The 26,322-nt window shown below is 39.8% G+C and overlaps 2 protein-coding genes across 2 annotated transcripts in view; one reads left to right on the forward strand and one right to left on the reverse strand.

The window, feature by feature from the left end:
• The first annotated feature begins 1,155 nt into the window (after nt 1-1,155).
• On the forward strand, nt 1,156-17,399 carry ANKS3 (ankyrin repeat and sterile alpha motif domain containing 3). The gene is made up of 16 exons (XM_072417601.1): nt 1,156-1,850; nt 2,845-3,043; nt 4,445-4,566; nt 4,659-4,740; nt 5,078-5,213; nt 7,062-7,217; nt 7,577-7,711; nt 8,404-8,498; nt 9,548-9,709; nt 10,629-10,753; nt 11,266-11,407; nt 11,866-12,038; nt 13,239-13,315; nt 13,866-13,952; nt 14,028-14,117; nt 15,036-17,399. The coding sequence occupies exons 1-15, from the start codon at nt 1,690-1,692 to the stop codon at nt 14,108-14,110; spliced, it is 1,935 nt and encodes a 644-aa protein (XP_072273702.1). The 5' UTR covers nt 1,156-1,689; the 3' UTR covers nt 14,111-14,117; nt 15,036-17,399.
• Nucleotides 16,731-26,322, reverse strand: part of LOC140334764 (glucagon receptor-like) — a 50,620-nt gene continuing 41,028 nt past the window's right edge. The window contains exons 10-12 of the mRNA XM_072417005.1: nt 19,912-20,050; nt 18,008-18,049; nt 16,731-16,868 (exon numbers count right to left, since the gene is read on the reverse strand). Coding sequence (XP_072273106.1) covers nt 16,800-16,868; nt 18,008-18,049; nt 19,912-20,050 — 250 coding nt within the window. The 3' untranslated portion in view covers nt 16,731-16,799. The remainder of the gene's footprint in view (nt 16,869-18,007; nt 18,050-19,911; nt 20,051-26,322) is intronic.

The following is a 26,322-nucleotide window of genomic DNA, read 5'->3' on the forward strand; positions in this document are numbered from 1 at the left end:
TACTAATAGTATTCAGGCATTCATATTATTATTATTAATATTAATTATTAAACAGGATTTATATAGCGCCAACATATTACGCAGCGCTGTACATTAAATAGGAGTTGCAAATGACAGACAGATACAGACAGTGACACAGGAGGAGAGGAGAGCTCTGTGTCCTGATGTCTGTGTATTAGGAGAGGAGAGCTGTGTGTCTTGTATGGAGGTGTAGTATAGTGAATGGAGGTGTAATGAGCAGCTGATGTAGATTGCTGGATTCTTAGTAAACCATTAAGCTGTCTGGCTGCTGCAGTTATTTTCCGGTCTTTAATATGTAACCTGAATGAGATTTGTTCCTCAAGATATTTAGAATGCTGCAGGCGCTGTTTATATATTTCTAGGACTGTAAGCCCCCTTTGTTGTTGGTATTAATTTTATTATTATTATGGTTGTTGTTATTTTTTTATATCTATAATAAATCATGATGTCTGAAAAGTCCCCCTATTTCCATTTCAGGATTTTTTCCCTCCCCCATCCATATCCTGCACTTAAGCTAAGTTTATCCATCATTTGGAATATTTTGTTACATTTTTTCCTTTTTTTGCTATGTGTAATACTTCATAATGACCAGCAGGTGTCATAGGTTTATCACCAATCAGTCAAATTAATTTAAAGAGAAATCAAACTGCATTGCTGGCACTCTGGGTTTGCAAAATGCTTGGTGTGATTGCAGATTATGGAGGATTTACCTGCCAGAGTGCCCTCTCCAGTCTGTGTCCTAAATCCTGCTGCTTTCATCTTCACCTGGTCTTTTGGATTTCTGGCTATCTGCATTGACTAGCTTGGAATGACATAGCACCTATGCATTTGCCCAAGACCTGCTTTACTATGGAACAGAATTGTGCCAACCCTATTCACCGGGCCACAATGTGCCCCCAAACTTGCTAGCAAATTAGTCATAGGTGTCCACCAGCACAGACCCTTCCACCTTGCTGTAAAGTCTTTTCGTCTTTCCACCTATAATTATTCTCTGTGCTGGCTTAGCTCCTCTCTAAGTTACCTTTTATGTAGCATCCCCCGGAGGAGTGGTGTGGTCTTACAGTGACAACTCTGGCTCTGCCACCTAAAAATCCATGGCAGCACCCAACTCGGGGCATTTGGATATCTACACTAGGAGGTTGTAGCAGTTAACTAACTCACGTTTAATACATTAAATGCACTGTAGTATCCCTGATGAACAGTCCTGTAAGGGCCACCCTAGATTACCACTGATCGGGAGAAAGCAGCAGGGTACCTTTCGCTTATCCTTTCCCCTCCCCTTCGCAGATGGCAGAGCCAAGTTCTCTTTACAGGACCCATTTGTTCTACTGCTACTAAAACCAACCACTGATGATCATTTCCAGTGACTATAAGTGAGCATGTGTATGGCGCATGTGTATGGCGCATGTGTATGGCGCATGTGTATTGGGCCTCTTTCAGACATGCGGTACCAGGCACAAAGCAAACTGGAGCAGCAATCCACACCGCAAGTCATCTTGCTGTATTATATACACCCAGATCACAAATGGCCACTTACATAATATGTTCCACTTTAAAACCTTCTGTAGCAAAACATGAAGTGCAGATATTTTTTATTGCTTGACATTTTATTTACCTTTTTTTGTTTTTTGTTACCTGACACAGAATACAGCAACTGGTTTTGGCAAGATGGCGAGCGAGCTAAGCGATGAATCCAGTGAGACGGAGATGCTGAACCGCAGTCTGTCTATGTGGTACGGAGAGCCGTTGGATGGACAAGAGTTGCCTTTGGATCTTCACACGGCGGCTTCTATAGGACAGTATGAGGTTGTTCAGCGCTGTGTACGCAGGTAAGAATAGCATGGTGTGGTAACAAACCTGTCCTGGTTACATCAAACTGAGCATGCAGCGTAAAAATGCGTAAACCTTCAGTGAAAAATCACGGGTGAGGAGAGTCAGCAGACGTCGGCTGTACCATTCCGTCTTCTTCTTTAGTTATATCGAAAGTGCAGCCAGCATCAACCACCAATATGAATGTTTCTTCTTGATTGGCAGCAATGCGCGGGTAATTTGTTTCAGAGATACCATTTACATATGAAAAAGAGACCACTTTCTGTCTCTCTACTACCTTTAGTAGCACCTTTTGTATTCTGTTCAGGGCATTTGTGTTGATTAGAAATAATGATTTCAATTTTCTTTTTGTACCATTCAATTAAACCTACTGCTAGAAATGAAGGTAGCAATAATCCCATTTTGAAATGCTAGCTTAAGGGTCCAACTTTAGGGTGGTCTGGGGGCCATTGAAGCCTGAAAGGACCTGCCTTATTATACTCTTTGGTTTAGTAAATGATTCCTAGGAGAAGGTCGTCCCATTGGGTAATATGGGGTGTATTTTTTGGTAAATTAATGTGACCGGATATCAGCATGGAATGCATTAGGGTCACTCTACAATCATTAACTTTCAAAACAAAATGAATATGAATAAATACATTCACAGTGTGTTGTTTTAAAAACCTTTATTTAAAAGGGGAAAAAGTTAAAGCCACATTGGCTCGATCTGTTTATCTTTTACAGGTTTTTTGTTCTTTTTGAGTTGGTTATGGTGGGTAATTTGCTCCCAATTTTTGTGCATTATTTATGGCCACCAGTAGATGGCGCTGTGTCCTTATGTAAAATAAGTAACAAATGTTAATAATGTTTCAGATGGCAAGAGGTTATTATACATTTTACACAAGGACACAGCATCATCTAGTGGCTCAAGTAAAAGTCAAGATCCTTTCCTAATTTTCCGTATTATTATTATATTAATTTTATCACTGAAATAACCTCCTTGTCTGTTTACAGAAAGGATGTGGACCTGAACCAGAAGAACCTGGGTGGCTGGACACCACTCATGTACGCGTCTTACATTGGTCATGATGCAGTGGTGAGTCTTCTCCTGGAAGCTAAAGTGGATGTGAACTGCAGGACCCCCATCGGACAGACTCCACTGATGCTAGCAGCCAGCTGCGGGAATGAGAGAGTGGCCTATTTTCTGATACAGGTAACACATGCTGAGTATGGTAATATAAGCCTGAGTTTTTGTCTCTTCTTTTGTTAGTGGGAATTTTATTTTTGTATAGCAGTTACATGTTTTATATCTCAAAGCACAAGGACAGTAACCTGTATTGTCCCTTTCAATGGTTTTCCAACACAATAGCAGACAGGTACATGCAACATTTTTTAACACCATGCATCATAATGAATTACCTTGTACTTTATTGTGCTAGGACCTATAAATGGCATCTCCGTGCACAAAATGTACAAATGGCTTAAGGCCATTTTTGCATCCACAGAATTTGTCTTTTGTCTACTACATTTAAATTGGATGACACCAGGGACTTAAAGGGGTGTTTTTTTTCAAGTTAAGTCAAAATACAAGGAGTGGTTGGAAGTAAAGAAATATGTATAAATAATTCCAGACTATCTATAAAAGAACAAGCAATAGAATAACAAGGGAGTGGAATGAGTGTGTACAGTAATTGGAGGGAGTTAGGGGAAGAGAGAGGAGGGGGGGGGGTGCAAATAAACCTCCTCATTCCAGGGGTCAGCACAAAAGCCCACTTATACCTGCTCGTTGCAAAAGCCTGTTGGCTCATCATAACTAAGTAATATTTTCCAGAAATGTCATGCCTATCCAAAAGAATGGCAGTATGTTTCCTAATAACAAATACCTCCCGTCAACTATTCTTTACCTAGTAAAATTAAAGGGGATTTCGAGGCTTTGGCTGTAAGAAAAAATACTGTAAGGGAGGCTGAGATGTGAAAATGGGTGGGACTATGCAGTGGTGGATACCACTGATTGTGGGATGTCTGATTGAATAGAAGAGTTTCCCAGGGGTTTTTTAGGAAGATTATTAGCACTGAATAAATTAGATTAGATTACATAAATGTTTAACTTTGGGGAAAGTCCACTTAATATGCAGCATAGTAGCTGATGATTCTCAGCCTCAGAGGGGAATAAGGTGTTACATACTTGTACATCTACGCATGGTAAAATTTCACACTGTAGCAGATCTTACAGAACCAATCTGGTTCCACATTGAGTGCATGGAAGTGTGTCCCACTTTGAACACAATGGTTCCTCTTAATGACACGATGTCACTATTGTGTCTTACAGTGATTAGGGGTAAGCAGGAGGAACCGCAGCAGCCAGTAAGGGGACCTACCAGCCAGAGGAGTCAAGTCAGATTGGCTCTGGGAGCTTCAAAAAGTGAAGTTTTAGCAAATAGTCCTTTAGACAGGTTTAGTAAAAGTTGTACTCCTAAAAGGTTCTATGAATTTGTTGAGCCCCCAGAGTAGCTTTAAAAAATAACAAAATAATAATTTTTTAGTGACTAATTGCTTTTAATGTATTTAATTAATATTTAATATATCTTACCATTTTTTCATTTTGTTTATGAAGCAAGGAGCTGAGATAGAGGCGAGAGATGCTCGCGGCTGGACGGCTCTGTTTCACTGCACCAGTGCCGGGCACCAGAGGATGCTGCGTTTTCTACTAGAGAATGGGGCCAATGCCGATGTAAAGTAGGACAGCCTTTATCTGCAGAAGGTTTTACTATTAAGTTTTGTGTGTGGTGTCTGGGTGCCTGTAACATTGACATTCTGGATCTTTCCAGGGAGCCGGTATATGGGTTCACTCCTCTAATGGAGGCTGCAGCCTCAGGACACGAGATCATAGTGCAACATCTACTGAATCATGTAAGTTTTTAGTCCTATTTATATTTATTACATTAAAATTAATGCAATGCACTAAGGGAAACATGCTGATAGGACAGTTAGGCGTGAGCAGAGAAATGACTTAACTGTCCATTAGAGCAGTTCAGAAGTGATTTCATCCACTTGCCTGTCCATTGGCATGCCATACAATCCCATATATTTATTATGTCAGTGTATTTGTGCCTAGCATTCCACTTTAAATATTACAAGCAGCAGAGATATTTTTCTTATTGAATACCAATGATCAAGTGATGATGTGCGGTCTGCTTCCCTCTTACACATATATATAGTGTATAGTATATATGTTTGTTTTTACCAGGGTGTGAAGCTGATGGAGGTGGACCATAATGGAGATACAGCTCGGATGCTGGCAGCTAGGTATGGCTATTCCAGGATTGTGTCGTTACTGGACTCATATCGCATCCGAGGCTCACGACCCCATAGCAAGGGATCAGGTATTATTCGTTCCTCTATTTCTATTTGTTCCTCTATATCTCCTATATACATGTAAAAATATAGTTTTTACAGATTATTATAAGCTAATTGTTCCTTTTTAACTGGCTTTTTCTTGTCACTGGTAGAGGTGGCGGTCTGTGGACAGCACCATGGCGACCTCACCTTATTTCACTGTAAATATGCTAACCCTATTGACCAGAGAGAACAGTGCCTTGGATCCCACAGGGCAGATATACAGCTCTGATTCAAACATATTACGCAGCAATGTACATTAAATACGAGTTGCAAAAAACAGACAGATACAGAGGGTGACACTAGAGACGGAGCGGACCCTGTCCCGAAGAGCTTACAATCTAAGAGGTGGGAAAGCAGCATACAATAGGACAGGGTGGTGGTGCTATGGAGTGGTGGGAAATAGTGAGGGTTTTAAGAGACAGAAGAAGACAGGTAGGTTAGTTTGAAAAGATGGGTTTTGAGAGCTCTTTTAAGAATAGTAGGAAAGTAGGAGCAAGCCAAAAAGTGCCTCTAGTGCCCCGGAATCGCAGTGGATTCTCAGGGCTGTAATCATTCTTGTATCCCTAGGAATTCTCCTGTTTTGCTATCCCCGGGCAGTAGAAGTTAATTAACCTCTAGTGCCCGGGGATAGCAGTGGAACTGCAGATGAACTCTCAATGGAGTTTCTCCATTGAGAGTTTATCTGCAGTCCCAGCTGATTGAAAGCATTCGTGTGCTTCCTATTGGCTGTGACCGCAAGTTCCCACGCTCCCTGTGCTGTACTTATCAGCCCAGTGACCGTGGAACTGAACTCAGATGAACTCTCAATGGAGAAACTCATCTGGAGTTCTCCTTTTTAAATATATTTTAACACGAATTTGTTTTTTGGGTCTTCCCAAATTCGAACCGCCATTTTCGGATAGAATTTCGGGACAACCTGAATTTGAACACAAACACTAGCAAAGAGAGCAGCTAGCGGAGTATTTTTCTATCAGGTCAGAAATGAAAGTGAGACAAGAACTGTGGAGGGATTTGAAGGCAAAGCACAGGAGCTTGAATTTGATTTTAAGGTGTAATGGAAGCCAATGAAAAGAACTACAAAGAGATGCAGCAGAAGAGGAGCGGAGGGAAGGATGGATGAGTCTGGCTGCATCATTCATAATAGGTTGAAGAGGAGAGAGTCTGGTTAGTGGAATACCAGTGAGGAGGAGGTTACAGTAGTCCAGACGAGAGATAAGAGCATGTGGTTTGGTGGTCTCTGGGGACAGGTAGGGGTAGATTTTAGAGATGTTGCACAGGTGAAAGTGATTGGACCTGGAAATGTTCTAAATATGAGAGGAAAATGTGAGGGCAGAATCGAAGAATAATTCCAGACAACATGCTTGAGGGGAGAGACAATTAACAGTGTTATTAACAGTTAGAAATTAGTCAAGGGGAGATGATGAGTTTCAGAAATCTGGCTGTTAGACAGCATGAAACCTTATCCAGGACTAAGGCAGACAAGTCAGGGGTGGGAAGATAGATTTGGGTGTCATCAGCTTATAGTGAGCAGGTGTAAAGAGAAATGGTACAAGGACTGACCCTTGGGGAACACAAAAAGGGAGGAGAGTGGGCGAGGAGGAATTACCATAATGAAAGAAACATGAAAAGAGGCGCCAGACAGGGAAGAGCAGTGTAATGATACCAATGGAGCGCATCAGTTAGATTTGAAGAGGGTCATCAAGCGTGTCAAAAGTCGAGGAAAGATGGAGGAGGAGGGAAAAGTTACCATGTGACTTGGCTCTGACGATGTCTTTACTGATATACCAGCTTTAAATCAGGATTTTTTTAATTGAAATTTCAGATGTCATCAGCCCGTCAGGAAGATCTCAGTTCATCCGATGAATCTTCTTCCTCCTCCTATCGGTCAAGACCGCAAAGGAAGACCAAAGGCCCTAGCATTCATGACGGTCCCCAAGCCTTGGCAAAGATAACTGGAGGTGGAGGTGCACACAGCCGGCCTGGATGCGGTTAGTAGACAATGGGCACAAGCTTGGGGATTTCAAAATCCGGGCAACTGATTTCTCTGCATAGAGCAATGCTTTGCTTCTTCTAGCATTGCCAAACTTGATAAAAAGGCATGTTTATGTTTCAAATACCTAAATGAACCTTACAGTGTGTGTGGGGGGGCTTGTCAACAAGGCAGAATGCCCTTTAAAAACCAATGCAATTTCAAAGCTTTCTGCACATTTTAAAGTAAAGTGCACTTTTAAAAGTCATCAAGTTGTGTTTAAATCTATCAGAATTACCAGAATTATAAAGCAATTTCAACCCATGTGCTTTTCATTGACTCCTCTGTGTGTAACATTTGTTTTACCCATCCCTGTAGCACCAGGCCCTCCTCAGGGATATGTCACTTTTACAGAGCTGGAATATGAGGCAGCGGAGCCAGATAATTTGCGCTATCGGGATGTCACTTCCCCAATCAATGACCCTGATGTGGAGAGCAATGGGAGCAGCAAAGGTGGGTGGATGCTGATTCATGCACAGTAAGATAACTGAAGATAACATTTTAGTCTTGTATTTTTTAGCTTTTACACATCACTATGTTACTTTCTGAAAAGCTTTCGTCATGCAGAGAAAGTAATTGGCACTTATTAGTGCCCATGTCTGTGTCACCAAACTATTTTGGATTAAACAAAACTTGCTTAAAGATCTTGATTTTTTTTCTGGTTGCCGCTATGTCTCTGCTGTGTCCTGTATTGAAATAGGGACTGGCGGGGAAACCACAGAACATCCAACACTCCCAAAAGTTTTAGACAAAGATCTTTGAGCAGGTTTTATTCTGCAAATCCATGGAGGGCTCCATTAGTGATGGTAGTAAGATGGGTGCCTTTTAATTACTTTTATCACAGCAGGAACTTCTTTTCAGGTTTTAAAAATAGTGACTGTCACTTAAATTTTTGTTGTTTGTCGACCTCTGGTCATCATACCATATATCTTGCATGCAAACATGAAAAAACAGCGTTTATTGACCTTCCATAACCTAAAATAATATGTGTCCTTTGTCCAGGTTGTAAGTGGCATGATTAAAACTAAGAGCATTTTTTATTAATAACTATATACATATATAATATTACATATTCATTTTTTATGTGAACTTTGATTTTCAGCTATGGGGCAATGTTACCCCTATAATGATGTTGTGTTTTTCAGAGGAGGGAGGTGTCGGTAGAGGAAGAAGTAGTAGCAGTGAAAGAGTGTCTCTGAACCCTGGTGTAAGCAGTGAAGCCTCACTTGAGAGCAATGAGGTATGGAGACAGTCACAGGAAGCATGCTGACATCCCACAATGCAGATATCCTTATTATCCCTAGAACTATAAAATGTATACATCATACTGACAAGTGAGAATATTCCTATACATGAAATCCCTTCCAGCACAAAGTGTACCTCTGCAATCTTTATTTAGAAACCATGTAACTCCTAGCTATCTACTTACACTCATTATTCTAGGTAGATTATGTTTACACCCACCTGGCTGAAACACGTCAGTAACATGGGTTCTAAATGAAGTGATTGCGGTGATGCAACATTTTACCAGAACTTTTCTCTTGTATGCAGTTTGTTTATGAACTGCTGATACATTGCTTTTCTTGCTGATTTGTCAAGCAGCAGTAATGGCGTTGCTTTATCACAATAAATTGGTAATTTTAATGAGTGCACAATGGTTTCATTGTCTCCAAATACATTGAAAAGGAATAAATACATCTTGCTGTCAGGACTCATTTTAATTTTTTTTTTTATAGTCTGGTGAATATAAAATTTGATTTGTGTTTTTAAGCTAGCAGGTGGCACACATCTGGCATTTTCTTATGGTGCGTACTTTTAATTTATACTAGATGATGCTGAAATATACTCAGGTGGCTTAAAGGTTAACCATGCCCCAAGTATATTAAGATCATGGTTTGCTAGTCTGATGACTTCATAGATCAAATGTCCTATGGCCAAACAGGTAGCAAATAGATTGTAGGCTCGTTCGGGGCAAGGAATGGTGTGAAAGATTTTATGCAGAAGTATTTTTTTATGGGCTAATTGTAACTACAATATTGATATTTTCCCAGTGTTTACTCTTTTTGTGTTATGGTATTCAGTGGGGTTGCAGAAATGGTATAGATTGGCACAGATTTTAATAGTAGCAATGTAACTAAATATTCAAAGACAAACCGCTTACACATTTTGTTCATTTAGATCACTATCATCATCACAGTGTCATCTTGCATCCTTTGTCTGGACCACATATAGCTGTATATTTTATACTCATATTGCATGTTTTTATCACAATCCCATTTTCTGTTTCAGGACTCTGACCCAGCTGCAGAAACCTCCAACAGAAAGTATGGCAAAACACACTCCAAAGGAAGGCAGCGGAATGGTACTGCTCATACCAACCCTGGGCCCTCAAACTGCATAGTTACCAACTCGCTGCCTGATCCAGAAGTTCCTCGTTATACAGGTCCTAAGGTACAGTTAGAAAACAGTATTTAAAGAGCGCTTTGAACTGTGGATGCTGGTCCCAGAAAAAGATTAACAGAGTGCCAAGGGCTAGTTGCTGGTTTCACCTGTGGTCTTCCTGGGGATCTTAGCGCTGAACTTTATCTCATTAATGTCTTCATGCTTCATTCTGCATTGTGTGGAAATGACTATTCTAGTAGAGGCAGAGCTTTGCTTTCTTATGTCAGAGCTGCCCCTCTTATGCTATATAAAGATAAACCTTTCTAAATGTTGCTTTAACCAAGCCAAAGTTCACTTAGAGCAACTGTATTCAAGTAGTCCAAGAATGAACAACTGGTGACTGGATCATGGACGCCCAAGGCTCATTGATGTGGGTTGGGAGGTAAGGTAGCCCATATGGTCCCATCCCAAAGAAGAGACCCCATAGAAAAAATTGTAAATACTTAAAACTGGCTATGGGAAAATAGTGTCTAAAATCCGTACATTGAATGGGGTTATGTAGCAACAGACCAATCCCATGATAACCCTTGCCCACCACTGAAAATCCCTACAATGTGAGCATCAGAACTAGACTGTAGAGCAATAGAAAAAAGTGGCCTGGTCTGAATCATGCTTTTCTTTAGGTTATGGATGGCTGGGTGCATATGGGTTGTCTTATTGGAGAAGAGATGGCATCAGAATGCACTGTGAGAAGAAGGAAGGCATTGTGACTTAAAGGATCTGCTTCTTAAATCCTTGTGCCAAATACCATAAGACACCTTCAGAGGTCTTGTGGAGTCCATAACTGTTTTTGTAGTACAGGGGGGACCTACACAAAATTAGGCAGGCAGTTTTAATGTTTAGCTGATCAGGTCATGCTCATTTTAATTGCACTCTACTTTTGTATCCTATTTGAAATTTCTGACTTTCTCTCCTCTTCTCCCATCAGGACCTGGCAGAGCTTCTTGAGCAAATTGGCTGTTCCAAGTATCTTCCAGTATTCCAGGAACAAGATGTGAATCTGCGGATCTTTCTTACCCTCACCGAGCCTGACCTTAAAGAAGTGGGCATAACGTAAGTGGTGTGGAGCTGAATTGTAATTAGTGACTGTCCTAAGCTGAGATGTTGGAAGAGCAATTGTGTATATTGGGATTTTCCAAATGCTGCACCTCATTCTTTTTATTATAGAAAACTTGAAATGTGGCACTTATATTAGCTTAAACTGACCATCTTGTAGAAGAACAAGTACACTGGAAGCACTCTTCTGTCCTTTACAAGTGCCAATATTTAATTAATTAACTTGTGATGGTTTATAGGTATACCTATAAGGAAAAAAAACTGAAAACTTGGTAGGTTGAGCCACCTCTGGCTTGTAATGCGTTTTGGACATTCCAAGAGCAATATTTCCCTGCCAAAAGTCCTGAAAAGTTAGGTAATTTTACATGCTGCATAATGAAAAGCAGGGGTGCAGAGACAGAAACTCAAAGCAGAGATTCCACCAAATCCCCAATATTTAAGAAAACGACAGTGGTTTAAGTCTGTATTTTCTTGGAGTTTGTTGCTCACTTAAATAGTTTGCATTGTAGATTGTTTGGACCAAAGAGAAAGATGACCTCTGCCATTGCTCGCTGGCACAGTTCTGCCCGTCCTCCGGGTGACGCCTTGGAACAAGCCTATGCTGATCGTTTGGAAGCAGAGATGCAAGAATTGGCAATTCAGCTCCACAAGGTAAAGTTTCTGCACCATCTTTTATTATTATTATACTGTACAAAGTCCATAGCCGTGTCACTAACTGTCCCTCAAAGGAGCTCACAATCTAATGTCCCTACTATAGTGATATGTCATTAATGTAGTCTAAGGTCAATTTTAGGGAGAAGCCAATTAACCTAACTGCATGTTTTTGGGATGTGGGAGGAAACCGGAGTACCCAGAGTAAACCCACGCAGACATGGGGAGAACCTTCAAACTCCATGCAGATAGTGTCCTGGCTGGGATTCGAACCTAGGACCTAGCGCTGCAAAGGTCAGAGTGCTAACCCCTGAGGCACCGTGCTGCCTATGAACCTAACTCTCAAAATCAGAGGACAGAAAAGATGATAGATCAAAAACCAGTTAGACATCTTCTTAGAAAAGATGACATTCTTTTAATTGCATATCATATTGACTTGTTTTGGTCTTGTATTGCAGAAGTGTGAAGAGACTGAGCTCCTAAAAGCACAAGTTGACCAGGAGAGGGAACTTCGAGCTGTGGCTGAGAGCTGCCTCATGGAGCAAGAGACTAAGTCGAGGAATGTTCGCTGCCAATTGGAGGGCACATGTAACCTGGCCACAGAAGCTCAGAGGGCAATCACTCAGCTCAGGTAACTTTCAGCAGCTTCACCAAAACGCAAACAGAACGAAAACTTGGCACATGTATTTGCCAATGCACCAGGCATTCCTGGCTAGAAAATCCCTGTTTTAGGAGGGGTCCTATCTTGCACTACAACACTCGTGTTTATCTTTTTTTTTTTTTTTTTTTTTTTCCTCCTCTATTTTTAAAGTATTTTTTACGTTTGTTTGGAGGAGTCACTTGCTTTTAAATCCTCTTTTGTGCATTGTTGGCCTCCAGTAGATGGCACTGTGTCCTCATGTTAAGTATGTAACAAACTCTAATCAGACAGCTAGACACTTTATTTGAGGGCTCAGCATCTACTAGTGGTGTGAATGGAGTACAAATAATTCTTCTTTTACCAGTTTAAAAGCGCCCGCACTTACGACTGGCTCCTCCGACGAGTACACTGTACAAAACTGCACAGTGTACATCCACAAGGTGTCTTCTGGGCTCCTAGGTCCTCCTCCTCCTCCACATTCCTCTCATTACCCAGTCTGCAGACTGTCAGTGAGCTTGTCACTGACAGGCACTGGTTAATCGCAGCACTGCAGACAAGGTCTTTCCTATGCTCCTTGCTTAGTGACAAATTTGCTTAACGGCCAGGTCTCAGGAACAGAACGTTAAGCGAGGAGCATCCGTATAAACAGATTCTTTTTCTAATGGCAGTTTATACTTTGGTATATATGCTACAGTCAAGAATTATTGATTACAGGGCTTTCTGTACTTCTTATATACCTACGAGAGTTAAGCTTTTGTGTAGCCATTTTTTTTTTACATTATTGGATACTGTCTTTTAAATACCACTGATTGCCAAGTGTAGAATTTTGCAAGTATTGTTCTTGTGAGGGGTTGCTCTTTCCCAGCATCTCCTAATTAAGCTTGTCAACTTCAATTTAATGTCCTGACCCTGTAACTATAACTTGTGGCTCCCCTACAAAACTCCATAGAGATTTATCAATGTTGGATTTGCTCACTAATGTCCCTGTCCGCTGCCTTCACTTCGATGCCCAGAAAAGGAGAAGATGAAGGCAGCTGACATACACCAAATACTAACGTCATTCATTTGGGACCATTTTGGCCTTTTAAAATTTGTAACAATTACAATTACTTTTGGCTTCATTTGCTGCATTAAAATGTATATAGTTGAAATATCTGATGGCTTATAATATTTTATTTACATATGTCGCAGGATTTGCCAGGAAGAACTATCTCAGCGCCTGGGTAAATCAAACGTAAGAACACGGACAGGCCCCCCTAGGTCAACAGGTAAATTGTAGATGGAAACGGAGTGTACCCAATGATACTAAAAGATACAGATTTAGCTATGGAAAGTTGAAGAGCTATAATGGGTTAACTTTGGTTATATTTGGTAATATTTAAGTTCCAGGCTAATAGGTGAAATCTAGGAACCATCAGAAACGTCTAAAGAATTTGTTCTTTTTTTCCTTATCGTAAAAACAAAATTACATTGTATGGGCAGCAGGTGGAGCTCTAAGCTCCTCTCGTTGACCTTACTGCTCATAAAGCACACTATAAGCTTGCAAAACTTAAAAGGGGAACTAAAGTTGCAGTTTTAAGAATATGTCCTCAGGCAGATTATTGTAGAAAAGGACAGGCAATGTCCCTTCTGTAACGTGACCAACTTTTTAAATAAAATTATTTCTTTTAATTATTATTTACTATTCCAGTGAGAGCCAAAAGGGGGACATTGTATAGGAAGTTATTTGTCTAGATTGAATTACGATTACATAATGGTTATGTAAAGCTTGGTGCTTGCCTGTATGTTACATTAATTCTTCCTTCCTATCTTTGTCAGGACCTCATGCTGGAAACCCAGCCTCACTGAAGCATATGAGCATGCTGGAGCTGTCTTCCTTCCTAGATGAAAGCACTGCTGTATTGGGTAAGGTTTTATTAAGGATTTGTTATCTGTCTGTTCCATAATTAAGGGGATACTCAGCATTTCTTCCCTCTACAGAAAAGGCAGTCAGAGCTGTGCAGGAAAACCTTGAAAAGCTGAGATCATCAGATAAAGGACGACACAAATGGCCAGACCCCTGAGCAATCAGGTATCGTGCAGTTTCTATTTAATTTTCCTGAACCATCTTTACAGTTTGTATCCATTAGACAGACCCTGCACTATAATGCATTTTGAAGATCTGAAGGCAGTTATAATGTTGTATAGTCAATTTGTTAGCTTTCTAGTTTATTTTTAGGATTTTATGACACATCTACTGATTGACACAACTAGTGGATTTTTTGACACATCCTAGAAGTAAAACTACCCTTTCCCTCTGGCTAGTGGATACAATCATAAAGGCAGGCAGTGACAATGTTAAGGTGCTACACAATGTACACAACCCTACAGAGTGTATAGGGCCATCTCTACTGTATTAGTTTTGCGTATCCAAGGTCCATACAGACTCTAGATTTTCATCACCCAGGAGAATCGTTCATGATCCTCACAGGTGAAATGTAGCAGCAGCAGCACAAAGCCTTAAAATTTTCATGAAAGATCTGCCAAGCTGGATCACTAAACGGTAGTCTCTGTTTGGGGTGTCTTATGATCGTCCTTCCCTCCATATAGTACAGGCTACTCCACAGTAGCTGACCAGTCTGTCTGTAAAACCGTCTACCTGTTGCTTCCATTAAAAGAAGTTCCCTTTTTCCTTGCTGGAATTTATATTTTCCCTGCTGAGATATTTGGAAAAATAAGAGTGGGCATATGTAAAAATTTGTGCAAATCCAGCTGTGTGCTTCCCATCTTAATTAACCCCCCACCCCACTCCATCCCATTTAATGTAATATAATGCTTAGCTACTGATCAAATTGGTTTACCCCACTTAGATGACGCATTTTGGATATTGTGGTTTGCAAAAAATTATTGTGGTTATCATAAAAAAAGCTAATTGGTTAACATAATCAAAACCCTTATTTCTTTCGAACTACTATGAATATTAAATATTTCCACCTGATCTTTTTGCAGGGGCCCTTTTCACTGTACCTCAGACGATGGGTGATATTTTCCACCCCGAAGATGACAGACCCAGGGCACAGTGCCCACAGGAGCCCCCACTGCTCCCCTTGGCTTAGCGTGCCAGCTGGAACCGGGCCTCACCTCCTGGTCCCTGGGTTGATGGTATTGGTGGCAGACTGCAACTGACAGTGATATTCTACTGAAATGTATGGGTGAAGGCGCAGCAGTGAAGGCCAACAATCTCAATGCTTGTTGATTGACGGGACATGGAAGGTTTACAAGACAGTTTGTTGTTATTAGAAAGTCAGACTAGCTGTATAAAGCATTTGGTTGCTGGATAATACTCATTCTGCAACTGGCAGGGATTAAATATGCAATACACCACTCCTTTTAGAGATTCTTCATGTTTTTATATTTTATCGGTTCTCTTTTAATAACATTGGTCAAATATTGAAGAACAACAAATAAGCCCAAGTTTGTCAACATTGTCCCCAGGACTGTCTTTTGGTTCATGTATTCAGTTCCTTAATTAAAGCAAAATTGTGCAGAGTAATGCAGCAGTAATGTAAATTGTGCAGAGTAAACTTCCCTTCCTTCCTTTGCTCCCCAACTGCTCCATTCAGCCAACACAAGTAAAGAAGTCAAGTCCAAGGTAAGCTAAGACTTCTTTAGTCAGAGCTTGCACATACTTCCATGAGATGTCATTAGATCAATGACCAGCTTTGTCACATGAGAAAATGTGAAAGAATGAATTGGAGCAATATGTAGTCGTGCTCCTGGGCAGGGGACGAAAACTGTTGCTTTGCATTCTTAAAGCATGTGTTTGTTTCAAGAAAGATGTTTAGGAGAAAGTATAAAAATTTACTAGAAGATTGCTTAGAACTAACATGGCAGGAGATACGTGTTTGGTTTCTGAAGCTTTTCTACATAATCATTTACATAGTTTCCAGTTACTGAGCACACATCCTAGTGTGTAACTCAATTATGGAGGAGAGAGAAAATGGAGGCTGGAGAGATTACTGAATGTGTAGAGCCAATGGGAAATCTTTAAAACCTTTGTCATGTTTAGTGCTGCCGGAAGTTTTTTGGAGAGATTTGTTCACTTTCTGTCTGGAAGGCTTTCCCCTGGAACGGGAAGGGAGGGAAAATCTCTGTGATGGTATCGGTAAAACCTAACAAAGGGTTCAAATTTTTCCCCCATTCAATTCAAAACTATTTTGGGTATAGATAAATTTAAGGCCTGCTACTTTTAATTTTTAACTTTGGTTCATTTAAAGGAAACCCACAATAATGGGATTTTAATGGCACACTTCAGATAAAATAAAAGTTTGAGATTCAGAGTTCATCAAATCAGATGTGTTGTTTTGTCAGAGAGTTTCCATTGGTTTCAGATTTTCAAGTGAAGGGTTTAGCCATTTTGTTACAGTAATGGTTGAAGCATTTGCTGCAGGTTCGATTGAATGAACAGCCTCGGAGATGCGGCATTGCTGCACCGTACTGGCAAGCAGTCAGTTCCCTGGTCCCGCAGCCTAACTTGCTTGCTTTGTCTTATTCCGGTGACCTCCATTTATTGTAGAACGCTAAGAGCAAGGAAGTCCACATCTGTGATGGAGTTTAGTTTTGAGTCGGCCCCCTTGGATACAGTGTTAGCCTGATGGCCTTCATGGTCGTAGAGGGCAGAAAGTAAGTCTGTGATTGAGATCTGTTTTGAACCAGCTCCTTTAGTTCTATATTTCCAGGCTCCCATAAAGCATCCAATATCTATATGATAGGTCATCGAAGGCACAAGGCTGGCCTGTTCATTTTCCACAACTGCCATTTCTTTTGCATTTCATATTTGACCTAAAAGAGTGAAAGTCCAAAGAAATCCATGTAATTAATGAAAGCCAGTTGCACAGAAAAAAGTGACAGGTTCTCTTGGAATATTGAACGATCCTTTAGATAATGCATCAGGGTCCTCTGCTAATATCTGGTGCTTTTAAGTAGGAGTGGAGCAATGTTTAGGCATGTGGGTCCATTCACCAAGGCCAAATGCTCATATGGGGGGGGGGTGAATTTTAACTCAATGTAAGCTGCTATATAGAGTTTACACAGGTCTTGGCAATTTGATGGGTGAACAGAGAGGTGGAGAAGTATCGATGGAAGAGGGGTTCTTCTTTCAAAAGAACCTGTCTCTTTGCCCTAAGAGTACAAATGACAGAGCCTTTTTATCCTTTTATTTTAACTTCTCATATTTCCACAGCTTTACCAAAAACTATTCTGCCTTTGAAAACCTTTGATTATAGTTTATTTTCAGTTGCTGAACACAGACTGCCTCAAATGCCTATGAAATGCTACAGTGTGCATTTTAATAAATGTTTTTGTAAAAGAAAATTCAATCTCGTTTAATTAAGCAATACAAAAAAAAAACTAAAATAACGTTGATGATATATTTTCAATGAAGATGACCTGATTGTCTTTTGGAAGTCATATATATAAGGTCTTTCATAAAGTAGGTAGGTTTTTATCTTGAGGTAGGTAGAGACCAACAGAATATATTGTCTTATTTCCTAGGTACACAGATTTAGTATTTAGAATATGCTGGATTCACAAAGCTGTAATGGATGTACTAATGGCCAAGTGACCATTATTTCACGTGTCTGTTTTATTCATATACAGAAAAAAATGATGATTTTTTTAAGCCTATATTGCCAGGCACATCCCAGCTTCTCCTGCAATGCCAGGTCTGATTGAACTCTCGTGCAATCAATTTGGTCCAGCCAATCATGATAGCCAAAGAACAGAATGCAGAATAGAAGAAGATCGTAGCACCCGTGGGGACAGGTGAGTATCCTCTGGGTTAAGGTCTGCTTTAACATACAAGATCAGCTTTGTTTTTATATCTTAATGAAGATATGTTCTTGTTTATTACAGCAACCAACTATAGGGTCACGGATGCAGCTCAAGCTGTGGATAATTGCTAGTTGATTTGTTTCACTCACCTCTTTATTTGCAAAGCAATACAGCACAGCAACTAGAAAACCCTGTAAGAGAGAGAGTGAAAGTGAAATAAAGGATGAAACTAATATATATATATATATATATATATATATATATATATATACACACACACACACAACACATTAGTATGCTAAAACAAAACAGCTCTGATCCATTGAGGCATAGATTGCACAAGACCTCTGAAGGTCCTCCACCATGATGTTAGCAGCAGATCCTTTAAGTTATGCTGCTTTTGCCAGCCTGCCTTTTTCCCCATTGTACATCCTCATGCCATCCTCTCTCCAAGTAAATTACATACACATATTTATGTAAAATATGATTCATCAGACCAGGTCACCTACTTCTGTTGCTCCATAGTCCAGTTCTGCAGTTGGTGGTCCAGTTCTGCAGTTGGTGGGAAAATATTAGCATTCCTCTAGCACTGTAGCCTCATACTGTACAGTGTATACTGCCATACAGTACATATACTGTGTTTTCTGGCTCTCAGACCAGCGTTCATTCCCCCCCACAACTAGTGTTACAGCAGCACTTCTGTAGGATTCCACCAATTGGGCTTCCTTCTTACCCTCTGCCAAACATACATCAATGATCCTTGGAAGCCCATGATCATGTTGGCAGTTCATAGGTCCTTGCTTGGGCTACTTTTAGTATGTAGTAACCATTGCATTACTAGGAACACCCACAGGATCTGCTGTTTTGGAGATGCTCTGAACCAGTCATCTAAGGATCACAATTAAGCTCTTATCTGAGTCGCTCAGATCCATACTCTTAGTTACAAAAAGATTGATAACTGTGACAGGACAGTGCCACATCCAGTATTCAGGATACAAAACCTATCGATCTAAGGATTTTTTGGCACCTTTCTTTAATAAGTATCAGGTAATTTTAATAAAAATATAATCTGTACATTAAAAAAAAAATACATATTTCAAAACCTTAGGACAGCAATGTCAAACTCAAATACACAGTGGGCCAAAATTAAACACTTAGACAAAGCCGCCGGCCAAACTTGAAGTTTATTGAAAAAATTGAAGAAGTTTTTCCCTTCTCATTAGATATGGAAACAAAGAGGTCTCTCAACATTCAATCTGGAAAAAGCCTATAATAGAGAAATTGCACCGCTACTATAATTCCCTGTGTCTACTAAACCGTCCAAAGCGAAGCCACGCATAGGCAGAGAGGCCGCTGGTCTATAGACGCGAGGGAATGCTCGAGGGATGCTGGGAATTGTAGTAGCGGCTCTCGAAAATGCATGGAGACATTTCAACCAAACTTGCAATGTTACACCATCACTCAGAAATGCATTGACACATTTCAACCATGAGACCTTATAATATAATTTAATAGTATAATATAAGATTGCAATAAATAAATACCCGGGCACCGCTGGGAATCAGCTAGTACAATAATAACAACATAGACTTACATTAATCATCCCTATATGCTAACAACAAATTAATTTACATTAGTAGTCTTTCATATTTAAAGAGATTGTATTTTTATATGTTCTAAGGTGTTGATGTGTTTTTTTCAATATACAAATGAGTTATGAAATATATCCGATACTCATTGAGGAAAGGTGTCTAAAAAGTCTTAGTTCTTTTGGATCCTTACCCTTGTAAAATTTTCCTGCTTCGAACACATCACCTTCAAGAAATGAATGTTCACTTGCTACATAATATATTCCACCCATGGATAGGTGCCATTGTAACCAGATCATCAACACTACATCTATCAGTGGTTTTAATATTTGGGCTTATTGGTGTGTATATCAAACGGAGCAGCTCATAGAGGCCCTCATATATTCCCATTCATGGTGGTCAGTGTAAACAATTACATATAATAACTTTTATGAATATTATGTATTACTTATCACTAAACTCACCTGGAAAGAGCTGAAGAAGAGATTGAAGAAGACTTTGACGTATCGCAGAGTTCCTGATGTTTGCTCATCCGTGGCAAAGATAAACACAACTTCATGAATTCCGAAAAGTGGAATTAGAGTCAGTGTGGCTTTGGCCAATCTGTAGGAGAAAAACTGAATTATTACATTGGATATAGGCATGCAATATGTCATGCAGAATTTAGTTCTGAAGGGTCGATCTACCCACAAGTGACACCTAATTTGTAGATCGGTTGATGCCAATAAGTTATACGTCATAAATGTATCTTTATTTCCCGCAACATATGGGGTCTAGGTGTGAGCAATACATTGGTAAAAGGGTACATAAGTTCAGAATACTTTAAATGTATTTTGCTTACAGGGAAATATTAAAAATGGATTAGGTAGGTTTAGGCCCGTGCCCCTATCTGGGAAATTGCTTTTAACTTCCTTCATAGACATAACCAGAGACAAGAAGAAATCTCTCCTCAAAACCCAGTGGTTTTGTCTTTGCTTCTTCTGGACCAAAGCAGTAGATGTTGTGGGAGGTTGATCCACAAAGACCCATCCCCAGATTGCAGAAGGTGAAGTATGACAATGGGGCCAGGAAAGGTAGTAAGGAAACATCTCTGCCTAAAATCTTAAATAGCAAAAGAACTTGGAAACTGGACTTTTATCAAGGTTTTAGTTGAATAGGGGAATTGCGTAGAATGATTTTAACAGTTTAGTATCAATAAAGCTAAAATGTATCCAGAAAAAAATGCAAGAGGCTTCTATATTCTTATTTAAATATTGCCTTCCTTTGGGTATTTCTTTATCTTTACAGAAATCCACCAATAAATCAATTTTTACGCTTTACCTCTGTAATACAGACCAGTCACTGCTGCTCTCTCTACTTGTACAGGATGACTGGTCTTGTGTCCACCCCCTCCTGCATTTCCTGCAGGCAGCTTCTAGTGGGAGGAGCTTCTGGGCCCCTCCCATGGCTCTGCTCTCTGCACTGGCTATGGACAGTCCAGTGATAATATTATTTCTACATTTACAAGGTAACTTTGGAGATTGCAAAGTAGTTTGGTGCCCACAACAAGTATTTATATCCCTCGTTGGTCATCAAATATACATTTGTGCTCATACCGTTCAGGTGTAAATGAACGGCATATTTTACGTAGGTGTATTTACATAATCCCAGTGACAGTGGTGGAGATATAGGCTCTCCGGGGATGTTCTTGGAAGGATCTGCCAGGAATGAATCATGCTGCTGGCACAACACACTGATGAACACAGGAGCAGAGGGCAATCCCATTTTTGTTTTGAATGGCAATCAAGAGAGCAGAGAAATATTTCTAATTGATGCAGCACCCAAAGCAGCTAGAGAATGTTGTTTGTGATCTAATTATTTATTTGTTCAGACTATTCCTTATGTGCATCTTTATATCATCTCCATCTGTACCAACAATTGATGGTTTTGCAGCAAAAAGATTGAATTGTTATATTTTATAATTTTATACATTTTTGTTTTCCTTCGAGATATGATGGGGAGTGGTAAGGATTTCATTACAAAATATAGGTGTATAGTGACCACATATGTTTATTTTTAGGCCATCATATAAACACAATCATATAAGCAAGACTCTCAACAGAACCAGAGAATATTAACCAATAAGATGTTTTGCTGCCCAAATCTCCACCTTCTCTCATAATAGGACCTCCCACAAGGTACAGACATGAGCTGATTGTTGCAGTGCACATTTTTTTTAATGGCCCATTAGCATTCTGGAGTGGGGAAATGCTACCACTTTATTTTTTAAAGCTCAGACTGGCAATGTGGTTGCAGTGCAGTTTACTCATGCCTGCTGACACACGGGAGATGCTACAAATAGCTTTTTACCAGTGACAGCCCCATGCACAATGAATAGGGGCAATCGTGAGCAGTACTGTAGCACTCCGTGTCGTCAACACTGCACACACTGACTCTTTAAGATCTATTCTGCAAGTGCTAGCTGCCAGGAACTGTGCAAAATCATTTGCAATATATCCCGGTTTTATTTTTCTCTACATCATACTGTTTCAATTCTGGGTGGCATTATCTGCTATTGTTAATTAAAAACAATATTATTTTTAAATAGAAATAAAGAAAATACATGTTGAGATTTTAGAGTTGGCAAACAAACTTATATTATAAATCAATGACACAATATACATTAAAAAATGTCATCTTACCAGTACCAGAACTCTTGACCTTCCCTTCTATGGGATAATTTCTTTTCCAGTTGCAATCTCCCTTCAAAATTATTTAATGCCTCTGAAGAAGCCAAGAGGCGAAACACGTCGGGATCAGAGACGGTAAATTTTCATGCAATTCTAAAAAGTATAGGGTGTCACACTTACTTCTTCCCCACTAAACCGCAGGCTCCTCTCTACTGCTCATGTGGACAGTTCTGACTCTGGGCATGCCTACGCTTCCAAGTTTTATCAGTTTCGCCTATCCTGCCGGCCAATCAGGAAAAAGTCTCTTAATCATCCCTGGCTATTTAGCTGGCTCAGACACAGCACTCTGTGTTCTCCCCTAGTGCCGAGCCCCTAGCTCTGCTGAGCATTTCCTTTACATCTGTTGGTGATTCAGTGTTTCCCTGTCTAGCTCCTGTGTTAACCTCTTGTTGCCCAGTCTGTTGTTTCCCAGCCAGTTATTTTGTGCTGTTCCAGTGTTCCTCTCTGTCTGTGGTTGTTCCTGTGTCACCTGTGCTTCCTGTCGCTTCTAGTGTTTCCTGTGTTCCCTCTGTAACTGGTCTCTATTTCCTGGTATTTGACTCCTGGCTTGTGACCTGACCTCTCTTGCTTGCTGCCTGCCTCAACCCCAGCCTTTCTTTCGCCTAGTGATTTGGTACCGTGTATCATCCTGCCCACCCTGGTTTGCCCAAGGACCGCAACCTGGACATAACCAGCAGTGCAACATCCTCACCACTAGAGGCTCTGAAGAAGACCTGGTTACTACTTAGACTCTCTGCATCTTTGTTCTTCTCAGGGCTCACACCACTCCTGTGCAATCTGTAGCGCCCCCTGGAGGCCCCATCTCCCCAAGTGTAACAAAGGGTTTTTGCTGTATAGCTCATAGTCATACACCCTATAAATCTGCAATAGGGACCTACCTATTACATGTTATATAGGAGTGTGTTTATATTATATCAAATCCTTCTTTATTGTATATTGTATTGATTTAAATTACAAGTTTCTTTGCCAACTTTAAAACCCCAGCTTTTCTTGGTTCCTAATTTTTCTATTTGTAATAATATGAGGGTGGCACTACTAAGTCTTTTAAAGGAGGGAGTGGGTACCTTTATTATTCCGAAATTATTTGTCAATAAAAAAGTTACAAGCTCCTTGCTTTCTGGATGGGTTTAAAGAAAAAGAAGCAGGAAGAAATATTACATAATTTATCCCCAATGATGTAAAGGGCAGTTTTTGATTAATTCAGAATGAACTTGCAAGCTAGTAACTTATTTATTTTTCAAATTTTGCAATCTATTTATTTAGGATACAAGAATACCCCCCTCTGTTATTTAGGTCAATAATATTTGTACCGGCTCATTCATTAAAAGTGACTCAGTGGGCAAACTTGACAGGTCTATCTATGAAGTTGGAAGAAGTGATTCTATCAGCTGCCATCTACACTGAAGGTCAATTGTTTCTTTTATCTCTGATGGATAAAATGTAACAGTCCTAACTTGTGTCATTGAAAGCCCTACAGACCACATACAGGTAAAATTATCCTCAGCTGTCACAATATACATCCACATGTCAATGTGAATGTGACCCCACAAGCACAATGAGTCACTGTAGCACTGAGTCATAAATTGATATTCCAAAAGCAGAGCTACGTCAGACACATCCATTTTTATGAACTCCTGTACAAGTCAGGTCCAATTATATAAAAGACCCATAATGTAATTACAACATATGTGTACTGATAATGGAGTAAACATCATGCTGAGTCTAAGCTGTCCTGTGGCTCTCAGTACTTTATTAAATCCAAATGGAACTTTCTGTATGAATCTCTTAATGCAACAAAAGAAAATGTGTTTAATGTCCTACAGTTTGTTTTCTCTGGAAAGCAGCCACAGCATAGGTAAAATAGCCTGTCCACAGCATGATGTAGAAAAGGACATTTATTCCTGATGTGGAAGGGGTAGTCTCTCTGCAAAGGTCTGACATGCCCCTGTGGCTCTGCAATTTGCAAAGTAATGCTGACTTAAAGTGGAAGACAATGTACGTTCTGCAATGATCCTTCATACCTGACCGATTGAGATGAAGAACTGTAAAATATTCTGAGCTGCACATGTGCACCTGGCAATCCCAAGTTCCCTTGCGTATGCTGGGAATGAATCAACTGGTGCCCGGGATTTACATCATTCCAGAATGGCTAATCCAAATGGGTGAAAATCGTAAGAAGGAAGATAGCAATGCCCTGCGATGGAATGGGGATAGGTGAGTTATACTTTTTGGTTCCGCCTTAAGATCTCTAGCTTTGGTGTCTCTTCTACAGCATGCTGGCAGGGGACAAACTTTTCTACTTTGTGACTGTGACTGCTTTATAAAGAAAAAAATTGTAACGGTCCATATAAATGTCCATGTTGCAATAACATGGATTACCGCCTGCGTTTTGGTGCTCTTCATTTTGTATTTCAATATTTTTATTTGGTTTTAAACAAAGTAGTTTTAACAACAGAGTATTTTAACAGGAACCATTGCAAAAATATCCAAATAAAAAAGATGTTTTGAGAAATTGCATTATTGTGAACAGCTGGTAGAAACGAGTCAAAAAAAAAGTAATGGAACAACTTTTGTAGTTGCGTCTCAATAAAATAACATAACAATAATCATAAGGGAAGGAAAGAAGGAGAGAGTGGAAATGAGGGAAGACCAAATAAAAAAGAGGATACAAAGAAAACAAAAAGGGATGGAAGAAAAAGTTTGAACGGAGGAAAGGGAACACTTCATAGTCTATGTTAGCAAATTTTTAAAAGATCACCTATCATGTACTGTTAAAGGAGATGTGGTGCCCTTCGTTTGGGGTGGCACCCCAAGCTGCTAAAACAATACACCCTTATTGAAGCATGCCACACTGTATGGTAATGTACCATGAGCCTTGTAGGGTAAGTTGGCGGCCCATTCATCATCAATAGGTTGCCTTATTTCCCAACCACACAGCTTTACAAACAATAAAATGGGCCCTAAGACTTTTGTAAACATACCCATGGATATTTAACCTCTACAACCCAGGCACCTAATTGCTGAAGCCTCCTTTAATTTTGCAGCCCCTAAGCCAGAGCCTATAGTTACCATAAACAACCCCTAAAATCTGTCCTATACTTTAACCAGCACTAGGAAATGCAAATAGAAGCCAATTTTTCCTGTTTGCAGATTTTAAATACTTACAGACCAGATACCGATATTCCTTTTGTTTTTGTACTTATTTTCTGGAATGGCATCTGTAACTGCGGAGAGATTAATAGGGTGTTCTGGTGTTCATTTCTTAAAACGTTGAAATAAGTGCATAAAAACGCTTATAAACTCAGTAGGAACGTTTACATGCCTTTTTACAAAACGTCCATGTAGACCCAGCCTAACATGTGCATTACCGCCTGTGTTGTGGTGCTCTTCATTTTGTATTTCAATATTTTTTTTTGGTTTTATTATATTTCGTTTTTTTAAATTGCATTATTGTGAACAGCTGGTAGAAACGAGTCAAAAATAAAAAGTCATTGAACAACTTTTGTAGTTGCGTCTCATTAAAATAACAATAACCATAAGGGAAGGAAAGAAGGAGAGAGTGGAAAAGATACAAAGAAAACAAAAAGGGATGGAAGAAAAAGTTTGAACGGAGAAAAGGGTCCTTCATAGTCTATGTTAGCAAATTTTTAAAAGATCACCTATCATGTACTGTTAAAGGAGATGTGGTGCCCTTAGTTTGGGGTGGCACCCCAAGCTGCTAATACAATACACCCTTATTGAAGCATGCCACACTGTATGGTAATGTACCATGAGCTTTGTGGGGTAAGTTGGCGGCCCATAGGTTGCCTTATTTCCCAACCACGCACAGCTTTGCAAACAATAAAATGGGCCCTAAGACTTTTGTAAACATACCCATGGATATTTAACCTCTACAACCCAGGCATAATTGCTGAAGCCTCCTTTAATTTTGCAGCCCCTAAGCTAGAGCCTATAGTTACCATAAATGACCTCTAAAATCTGTCCTATACTTTAACCAGCACTAGGAAATGCAAATAGAAGCCAATTTTTCCTGTTTGCAGATTTTAAATAATTACAGACCAGATACCGATATTCCTTTTGTTTTTGTACTTATTTTCTGGAATGGCATCTGTAACTGCGGAGAGATTAATAGGGTGTTCTGGTGTT

Source organism: Pyxicephalus adspersus, chromosome 7 (assembly GCF_032062135.1).
Source record: "Pyxicephalus adspersus chromosome 7, UCB_Pads_2.0, whole genome shotgun sequence".
Taxonomy (NCBI): domain Eukaryota; kingdom Metazoa; phylum Chordata; class Amphibia; order Anura; family Pyxicephalidae; genus Pyxicephalus; species Pyxicephalus adspersus.